This window comes from Rosa chinensis, chromosome 2, assembly GCF_002994745.2.
Source record: "Rosa chinensis cultivar Old Blush chromosome 2, RchiOBHm-V2, whole genome shotgun sequence".
In the NCBI taxonomy this organism is placed as follows: domain Eukaryota; kingdom Viridiplantae; phylum Streptophyta; class Magnoliopsida; order Rosales; family Rosaceae; genus Rosa; species Rosa chinensis.
Genome location: NC_037089.1, coordinates 9,750,298 through 9,761,127, shown reverse-complemented (window position 1 = coordinate 9,761,127; position 10,830 = coordinate 9,750,298). Strand labels below are relative to the sequence as shown.

At 35.9% G+C, this 10,830-nt stretch overlaps 1 protein-coding gene across 4 annotated transcripts; it reads left to right on the top strand.

The window, feature by feature from the left end:
• Positions 1-4,871: 4,871 nt before the first annotated feature.
• Positions 4,872-10,121, top strand: LOC112183446 (glutamate receptor 3.6). 4 transcript variants are annotated; one of them, XM_040513828.1, is made up of 8 exons: positions 4,872-5,081; positions 5,489-5,727; positions 5,829-6,104; positions 6,186-7,543; positions 7,629-7,906; positions 8,011-8,042; positions 8,266-8,672; positions 9,495-10,121. In XM_040513828.1, the coding sequence occupies exons 3-8, from the start codon at positions 5,840-5,842 to the stop codon at positions 9,909-9,911; spliced, it is 2,757 nt and encodes a 918-aa protein (XP_040369762.1). In that variant the 5' UTR covers positions 4,872-5,081; positions 5,489-5,727; positions 5,829-5,839; the 3' UTR covers positions 9,912-10,121. The 4 variants fall into 4 exon arrangements, with proteins under 4 accessions (XP_040369762.1, XP_024177595.1, XP_024177594.1 ...); XM_024321827.2 differs by having other exon boundaries at positions 4,872-5,115; XM_024321826.2 differs by having other exon boundaries at positions 4,872-5,347.
• Positions 10,122-10,830: the final 709 nt, after the last annotated feature.

Genomic DNA, 10,830 nt, shown 5'->3' with positions numbered 1-10,830 from the left:
GTTCTTTCTCCCCCTCTCATAATTCATAATTCTTAACTCACAAGTCCACTCACAACAGCCACTTTTCTGGGTTTTCAAGGAGACTAAGACGCAGAGGTGAAGTTGAGGAGGGAGAAATAAAATGGGATATGAAGTTCTCCTCCTATGTCGTTGGACTTCTGAACATACACCTCCATCAGTGAGTTCGCCAGCCTTCGATTAGCGAAGCCTAGTGGGTGATTAGTTTGATTACAGATCAATCTCGCCGGTACCTTCAATCTCCAATCTCACATGTATTCATCGTTGAGGAAGTAAATGAGTTCAACCATAAAATAGCATATCAAAAGAGGAGGAGGAGTAGTCTCGGTTTCTTTCATTCTTAATTCTCATATTTGATTTCTTGATTGCAATTCAATTCCTTACCACTCTCCAAATTCATGAAATATGAAATATACATGGCTTATTAAAGAGATTATGGCTTGTGAGATCTGTTTCTTTCGTTTGAATTACTATTTTGTTTTCTGGTTCTTGATATGGCATGAGGTGTGTGTGAGAGAGAGAGAGAGAGAAGGAGAGATAGACAGAGAGAGTCTGTGATTGGGAGAGGAAGAAGAACATAAATAATAGAGTTATTATCACAAATGGTACTTGAACTTATCGTTTATTTTATCGATGGTACCTGAACTTCAATTTTGATCACAACCAGTACCCAAACTTTTCGACTTCATTTTAAATGGTACCTAAGGTCCTGAGAATTCAGAGACCTAGTGCGAAAATTTAACCGAATCCTTATGTTCGTTGCATAATAACTTAAAGAAAATGAATGAGTATAATAAAATAGGAAAGTAAAAAAAGAAAAAAAAAAAAAAAAGTAGACCTAGTGCGAAAATTTAACCGAGTCCTTATATTCGTTGCATAATAACTTAGATAAAATGAATGGATATAATAAAATAGGAAAGTAAAAAAAGAAAGGAAAAAAAAAAGTAGACCTAGTGCGAAAATTTAACCAAGTCCTTATGTTCGTTGTAAAATAACTTAAAGAAAATGAATGGGTATAATAAAATAGGAAAGTAAAAAAAGAAAGAAAGAAAAAAAGTAGAAGAAAGACGAAAGGAAGATTAAAAAAGAAAAGGAGAAAAGAAAAAAAAAAGAAAAAGGGAAATGAAAAGTAAAAAAAAAAAGGGGGAAGGAAAAAGAAGAAAGGAAGATAAAAAAACTGAGCCCACGACTCAAACTGTAACAAGGAAATGAAGGCACGCGAGCATTTGCCATCCTACCAGTTGCACTACACTTGTTTTTGTAGTCATCTACATATACGCATTTGAAACTCGAAGTCGGAGGCCTTGTACGGTGACACAGCTTGCACACCCTCAGGGCCGCCCCTAAAGGCCACATTCGGTCACTATTTCGGCCAAAAAAGCTAAATCTAAAAAAAAATTTTAAAAATCAAGTTCAAGGCAAATCTATTACAAAAAAATCATCACTATATATAATTGCAACCCTTGAAATCATAAAAAAATCATCACTATGATTGCCTCACATGCCATTTTCAGTCTGAATATTGACCGGAGGTGGCTTTAGGTACCATTTAAAATGAAATCGAAAAGTTCGGGTACTGGTTATGATCAAAATTAAAGTTCAGGTACCATCGATAAGATTGAGGTATAGTTCAGGTATTATTTGTGATAATAACCTGAAATAATAATAATTTTTTTTTTTTCAAGCATCGAAGAGACAGAAATTGCCCTTGAAATAACTTACATGGTAATAGAGTTGACGCCGTTATAACTGGAGGGTATGAAAATTGTATCGGGTTTGAATGTTGAGGTACCAATGTGATGGTTTTCAAGTTTGAGGTACTAAAATAATGAATGAACTTTATTTAGGCCTTTAGTGTACTATTTGTAAAATTTTTTCTAAAATATAAGATAATTAAACAATGGTTATCTAGAATTATGTTTTATAACACACGACAGGTTTATATTGAGTGGTGGTATCACCACTGAAGTGTTGGTGGTGAGCAAATTTAACTCCCTCTGAGTCTCAGCTGAGACTAGACAAAAGCAAAAAATGGATTAATTAGGAGAACGACAGATTAACCAGTGTCGTTACAAGTAGACGGTGACGCATTCCAATTAGGTTTTTAAAGGGTCTTTTCATGCCACATTAGACCATCTCCAATGGATGTGTCAATTGACAGATTGCAAATTCTAACGGTAAGTTTTGACAGAAATGAAAATTCAATCCATATGTTAAAGCTGAGGTGGAAATAACAGATGAAGGAGATCTGTTATATTTGACATAGCACTGTAGCATCTGTCATTTATTTTCTTGAATTATTTATAAATAGGACCCACACACATTCGAACTCTTTAGGCATTCTTTATAATTTGTTTATTACATTTAATGATAACTTTTATTGAAAATAATAAAAAAAGGAGAGGATGACGGAATGAAATGAAATATAGGAGAGAGGGGATGATTTGCAAATTGATGGTCTGCTAGGTAAGCTGTCAAACTTGAATTTGACTTGTTGGTTTTGACATCTCTGCTGGAGATGCTCTAAAGATGACAACTTTAGTCATTCAAAAGTTGGGTTGGATGGAAATAAGACAGAACTCTAAGTTTATGCATTTGGATTCCATGAATTTCAGTCGTGATAAAAACCTTGCTTATCTATCTTGCTTACACATGTCATGTATTAGCTCCTACTTATGGTGCACAGTAGGTACTAGACTAAAGTTTCAAGCTTTTTGGGTTGATGGAACAGCTAATGACATTATGATTTATTAAGTCTCGACTCTAAATTCTTAGCTGATTGATTGAGTTTTGGCGGTTTAGAATGAGGTGTTGTTGATATCTATTTGGTCAGAATGCTTTTTTATCCACATAATTCCATCTCTCTTAGTCTTTAAGCATATAATCAGTGAAGATAATCGTTCTCACTCAAATTTAATTAGTCTCTCTATCGAATAATGTTGAGTTCATTTGTGTTGTTCTTGTCTTTATGAAAGTAATGAAAGAAACTTTTATTAAGATGTATAAAGTACGACACTTGTTGAGATAGCTGGTTAGAGTCTAGATTAAAGAGTACAATAAATATTAATTGTCTCAAAGAAGTTCAAATGAGAAAAATTAAATAAATTAACATGCAAGCTTCTTCTTTGGGTTAAGGGGCTTAGAACTTAAACGTTTAGAGCTTTTTTCTTCTCCTCCAGCATGTCTAGATCAACCTTTACCTTCTCGATCAAGATTTTTACTTTATTCTGTGAATCGGTGATACTGAAAGTGCAACTTTAGGGTGGCTTTAATAAATGTAATTGAATTCGTTTTTCTTTTAGAAAAGTGGCTTTGTATAATCACAGATCCATGTCTCAAAATATCTCTAGAATCCAGTTAATGGGAAGTGGATATTTTTATAGGATAGCTTGCTACATGATTGGCTGTGATCATTGATCATATATACGTATAATTATTAGATCAATAATTAGGCACTCAAAAAGGAATTTCTTGACTTGAATGCATTTAACTATTGCTCGACCACTGCTTAATAACATTATAATTTTCTAATGCATAATAATTTTATAATTTTATAATCTAATCATTCATGTTGTATAACGTAATACAAAAATTAGCTCTGTAAAACATCAATCAAATTAAAGACCTTTTAATTATTCATTTCTATTAAATACATTGACAGTTCATCATAATAGTAATTTGTTTGATTCAATTAGATAATTAAACAATTTCTGATTCGATTGATTTTTTACAGAAAGATGATATTTAAAGGTTAATTTAATATATCAACCTTTATATTATAAATTTATTAAGTAAAAATATATTAATTAACAATATCTTATGCTCGTTCACCCTAAAGGTGAACCTAAGAATTGTCCCTATTTATAAGCCGTTGATTTCTGCAGAAAATGCTAGCACATAAGAGCAACCTTGATGATATTGAATCATTGTCCATCTGGGTGGACTGCAAACCACTCAACTCGACAGAGAAAAGGGATCGAAGAAAGATGATTAATTGACATATCAAATACTGCATGTGAAAGTGTGAATTGATGATCAGTTTGTCGATCTCAGTCGAAGTTTTTTGTAGTCCGGCAGTCCAATATGTATAGGCTAGATTTAGTACTAATAATGAAGATTTACGCAGGAGCAAAAACCCAGTAATGATTAGTACTCCATATGCAGAAAGTCATATATGCAATAGTTAACCCAGTACTGATTAGTACTCCATTTGCAGAAAGTCATATATGCAATAGTTGGTGCACGTTATTTACATGTCTTGATGATTAATCCTTTGGTATCTAATCTTTGACTAAAGCAGCGGTGCACGCTTCATGTATTCCATTATTGGTTGAATGATTGGGTTGATGCTGCTCTCTATGCTACTCTACAGTGCTCTAATGCATTATTGCTAGTTTGCCAATGCCTTAGAAATTCTTAGTTTCATAGAAATTACACAACTGAGACCTATATATTGCGCCAAATACTATTAATCTAGTGACATAAGTCTCTCATTTGTAAGTAAGCAGTAGTGAATTCAACTCACAATAAGATAGTTACTATATATAAGCGGTTGATTTGCTAAAAAAAAAAATTTAAAAAAATCTGAGACCTATTGCTCTTGCCCTAAACCATCACGTGTCCACTATCAGATCATAGAGTTTATCTTGCTCTTGAATCGAAAAGGTTGGGCAGATAAGTGTAAAACTAAGAATATATGTTTCTTTTAGATATAAGTACAATATCGACACAAAAACATAAAAATGATAAATTCTTTTGATAATGCGTCACTATCTCCATCATGAAAATGGTAGAATGTCGAGTAATGCTGCATGTATCACACAAACCCACTATATGTACTAGCCCACACAAGACTTTTTAACACCAAATTCTTCTAATTAACCTCCTATTATGCCAAGTTTCGTGTTTAATGACTTTAATCCACCTCTTTCCCTCCACTTTCTCGTGTTCTTGCTCCCCCACCACTGCCTGTCTCCGATCAATTCAACAGGAAATCAATCTTCGATACTGAGTTTCAGCGCCGGATGTGAGGAAGCGTATGAACCCTAGAATATTTTAGTCAAGTTGAGATCATGCACCCGTAAACAATCAACCACAGTTAATATTTTCTTGTCTGTGACTGTGAGAGTGGCCATCAAGTCAATTCAATTTGTTTTGCTATTGATTGCAATCGCTATTAGAAAGAGTTGTTAATAATCCACTATACGAAATTTGGTAGAGATGTGCTCATGCGCTTAAGCTTTATTAGCTGATGAGACGCTACATGCATATTTTGTAAGGCAATCCTTAATATAATCCCATTACCAAAAGGAGGCATTTCCAAACACTTGTAAGAAGGCCCGTTACATGACCAAGATAACTTATTTAAGGATTTTCTTCATGTTGTGGAGATCCCATAATGATGTCGTACGTTCATGTTGAAATTAAGTTTGTCTTACACTCTGTTTTCTGTGTTTGAAACCGTGTACAGGACAATCACGCCGCGGTGGACTTCAGGTCTTCGATCAAGATTATTGGGCAGCACTTCTTTACCAGTATTGCTGCAATATGTTGGTGCTTATATAATGACCAAGTTTGTTCATTGTGCATAACACATCAGCTCTGGACTCACATACATGTAAAACACAAGAATTACACTATTTGATTCCAACTCCATCCTTTAGTTTCATCCCCTTTTGTGGAGATCTTATACGTTTGGATTGAGACCATGTAAGCTTTTTCATCTTTTCGATCTTTTATGTCATTTAGCAATGTGAATTTTTTGCCAATTTTTTTTTATGTACTAAGCTGATTTGGTTCTGAATTTGCAGAGTGATTCACCATGAATATAGCCTTGCTTCTGCTTTTTTTGGTTTTCTGTAAGGGTTCTCATACTAGTGGACTAATTACTAATGTCACTACAAGACCTGATGTATTGAACATTGGTTCGATGTTCACTTTCGATTCTGTCATTGGGAAAATTGCAAAACTTGCCATAACACTTGCGGTTGAAGATGTCAATTCCAATCCCAACATTCTCAAGGGCACAAAGCTCTCACTCAAAATGCATAACACCAAATCGAGTGACTTCCTCGGAATCGTTGAAGGTATGAGAAATATTCTTTAGTCTTTTAACTTGTCATGTATTAGAATGACTGCATGTTTAACTTCTCATGTTTTGTTTGCAGCTTTGCAGTTTATGGAGAATGACACAGTGGCCATAATTGGCCCCCAATTCTCAGCTACAGCTCATGTTATCTCACACATAGCAAATGAGCTCCAAGTGCCTTTGTTATCATTTGCAGCAACAGACCCTACTCTATCTCCTGTTCAGTTCCCTTTCTTTGTTCGAACAACACGAAGCGATCTCTTTCAGATGACAGCAGTGGTAGACCTTGTTGTTCACTACGAGTGGAGAGATGTCATAGCAATATATGTAGATGACGATTTTGGAAGAAATGCTATTGCTTCCTTGGGTGATAAGCTAGCCGAAAAGCGCTGCAAGATTTCATACAAAGTGCCTTTGACTCCCACAGCAACAAAAGATGAGATCAGAAAGGCACTGATCAGTGTGTCTACAATGGAGTCTAGGATTCTGATCCTGCACATTTATACTAGTTGGGGTCTGCAAGTACTTGAAGAAGCGCAGGAGCAGAAGATGATGGATAGTGGATATGTGTGGATTGCTACTGATTGGTTCTCCACCATTTTAGATACAGATCCTTCTCTCCCTCTAGTGCAAACAAACAACATCCAAGGCGTTCTCACATTGCGAATGTACACACCCGATTCACAACTCAAGACGGAATTCAAGTCGAGATGGAGCAACTTGACTAAGGCAAGAAGATTACTTAATGACACTTCTTTTGGTTTAAATACATATGGCCTATACGCGTATGACTCGGTGTTGCTTCTTGCTCAAGCAATTGAATCATTTTTCGCTAATGGGTGGAACATTTCCTTTTCAAATGACACAAATTTGAGGGAGTTAAGTGGTGGGAAGTTGAATCTTGATGCTTTGAACATTTTCAATGGAGGCAGGCAATTGCTCAAAAGCATTTTAGAGGTTAACACAACTGGCTTAACAGGACCGATTAAGTTTGATGCAGATGGGAACTTACTCAATCCTGCATTTGAAGTCATCAATGTGATTGGCACAGGGACTAGAACTATTGGCTATTGGTCTAATTCCTCGGGCTTAAATGTTCTTCCTCCAGAAAAGCTCCAAATGAAGATGCAGACTAATGGCTCCAGCCCCGGTGCTCAAAATCTGTACAGTGTGATCTGGCCGGGACAAACAACTGAGAAGCCTCGCGGATGGGTTTTCCCTTACAATGGCAGAAAGCTCAAGATTGGAGTCCCTCGTCGAGTCAGCTACCGCGAGTTTGTGGGTATACAAGGCACTGATTTCACTGGTTACTGCATTGAGGTCTTTCAAGCTGCACTAAATGAGCTACCATATGGGGTACCATACAAGTATGTCCCTTTTGGAGATGGTATCAAAAACCCAGGAAACAATGACCTTCTGCACAGAATCCAAATTGGGGTCAGTATAAAACTATAAATAGTACCTAGACTTTTTGCTTAACATGGTATGTTTCTTTTAACTCGATTTTCATATCTTTGTGCAGGAGTTTGATGGTGTAGTAGGAGATATTACAATCACTACTAACAGAACAAAGATGGTGGATTTTACTCAACCTTATATTGAGTCTGGGCTAGTTGTGGTTGCTCCAATAAGGAAGATGAACTCAAGTGCTTGGGCTTTTCTGAGACCCTTTACTCCAATGATGTGGGGTGTTACTGGTGTTTTCTTCCTAGTTGTGGGAGCAGTTATTTGGATTTTGGAGCGCAGGACTAATGAGGATTTTAGGGGGCATCCAAGAAGACAATTTGTGACAATTGTTTGGTAAGTGGTTAAGTCCATGCCCAAATACAACATGTCAGATGCAAATCTTGGGTTTTGTGAACTTGAATCTATCTAATTCTTGTTTTTTTTCTGGGCTTTTGCAGGTTTAGCTTTTCAACTTTGTTCTTCTCCCAGAGTAAGTGAATGGCTTGTACTATAGTTAATTATGTAGCCATACCACTTGATAAATTTAATGTTTTCTTTCCAGATATTCGACATCAAATTATATTCTGAGATTGTCAATCTGTCAATTTATCACATAATTACAGATTGACAGTTTAGACGGTCTGGCAACAGAACATTTTGTATATGCGTGAATCTCGTTTATATAACTTCCTTTTTTCATGGTGTTTATGCAGAAGAGAAAACTGGCAGCACACTTGGTCGCTTTGTGCTGATCATATGGCTATTTGTGGTACTAATACTCAACTCCAGCTACACTGCAAGCTTGACTTCGATCCTCACAGTGGAGCAACTTTCGTCACCTGTGAAAGGGATTGAAAGTTTAGCAACAGGCACTGAGCCCATTGGTTATCTAAGGGGTTCCTTTGCTGAAGCTTACTTAACCGACGAGCTGAACATACATCATAACAGACTCTTTCCCCTTAACTCGCCGGAAGAGTATGAGAAGGCCTTGAAGAAAGGTCCTAGTGCAGGTGGTGTTGCTGCAGTGATTGATGAGCGTGCTTACATGGAGCTCTTCCTCTCTAGTCGATGTGGATATAGTATTGTTGGTCAAGAGTTCACTAAAATGGGTTGGGGATTTGTAAGTATCTTCATATCACCACCGTTCATGTGCTTTGTTAATATTATTGCTTATCAAACAATAAATTTTTGTTACAAAAATACCAGTATTTGTAGTAAATGAATTTTGAAGCGTCTTATTAAGCCCTAAAAAAATGTTTCTATAACTCATACAACACTTTCAACTATTTATACTAGCCCTTTAATATGTGCTTCACACATGTCAATTGATTTTTATTTTTTATTATTTTTTTAAATTAAAAAAGTTACAGCAATTTCTCTTCTAATTTTGTGGAACCTTCTCTTTTTTTCATGGGATGTATTGCAATTTTTTCAAATATGATATAGTCTATTGACTATCTTATCCACATATAGAAATAATTTGTTTATTAATATTTTTATAATGTGAGGGCATGTATGGTACTTCAATAATTTAACCATTATCTAAAGAATTGGCTTAATTATATAAGATTAATATTTTTTAAAAACGCGTTTAACATTTTTAAAAGCCACTATCAAACAATCTTTATATATAAACAATTATCCTTATAACCTAAAGAAAAGATAGTGTCTTTGTATTTGAGAGCCAAGATTAAAATAGAAAATGCATATTTGAAGCTCATGGTAACTATGTTGTATTTTTCCTTAGGCCCTTTTTGACACATGAAAACTAGGAATGCCCCATTTGTAATTCGTGTCTTAAGCTTTATTTGTGATACAGCGACATGGTGATATACTCGTCTAGCTAAATTTTTAGTTGTATAATCAGATTATCTCGTAAGAAAACATTACCCATATTTTTGTGAGAATGCTAGATTGAATGCATGCTTTTGGTTTTCATTAGGCCTTTCCAAGGGACTCGCCGTTGGCAATTGACATGTCGACCACCATATTGAAGCTATCGGAGAACGGAAACCTGCAAAAGATTCATGACAAGTGGCTAATGAAAAGTGCTTGCAGTGCAGAAGGAGCAAAGCAAGCAGTAGACCGCCTTCAGCTAAAGAGCTTTTGGGGCCTCTTTCTACTAAGCGGCATTGCTTGCTTTCTTGCTCTTCTTCTTCATGTTCTTCGCATGGTTCAACAGTACTACCAGCATTCAGATTCCGACATCGAGAACTCGCAATCTACAGGACGACTGAAGTCGTTTGTTTCGTTTGTAAATAAGAGGGAACAAGAAGTGAAAAGCAGTTCCAAGAGTAAAGCCTCAAATAAGATAGCGCATGATCAAGAATGCAGTAGCGATGGTTTCGATGAAAGTTAAGCTTGACTAGCTAGACGTGTTCTCTACTGTTTAGCAGTAAAGCCTAAATATGTATACCTTAAATTTCATGCAACTTTTATCAAACAGTCAGGTGATCACAGAATAACATACAGTTGGCCTTTGGGTGGATGTAATCATGAAATACAAAACTAATTTTCTGATATTGTTATCTAAATGAAATCTTAATCTATGTTAATTAGGGTTAAGTACCCTGTAATTTCTATGCTAATCTCCTAGTCTACTACACTTAAAACACATCAAAACAAACCCTTCGGGGCCAACAAGCAGACACCTACGGTATGTGACTGACCTATGCATTTGGAGTATTGGACTGGACTTTGGGAACGGATATATGGACTATTGGGTTGGGCTTTGGACGTGGACATTATGAACTTGATTGGACTATTGGATGATGAAAGAAAGTCTTAAACAACTAATTCAAACAAGAACTTTTTACCAATAACTACAATTGGCTGTAGTTTCTTCCCACAAACAAGATTCATAATTTGTAACACATGCAGTGATAACAAAGTAACGGCACATTTGCACAGTAATAAAACGGCACAACAAGTTCTAATTAATTACGATAATTACCACAACTTTTTTTTTTTTTGGTCTCCTAAAACCAAATCGATCAAATCTATTTCTCCCAAAATCAAAACTACTCTTCCATTTCAGAGAAGAAAGACAGCGAAACTAGGCCTCTCGAAGCTTGACGGTGAGGGTTGGCGATGAAGCTAGGCAACGAACCTAGGCACGTATAGGGCGAAACTAGGGTTTGAAGGTCAGTTGCCTGTTGAGGGTAAGTAGCTTAGATTGATGCCTTAAAGGTCAATAGCTTAAGAAATCTCTAGTTATTGAGGGTCAGTAGCTATACTATCTAATTTTAGTGCTTTTTCATTGAAGTTTGTAGATCTCT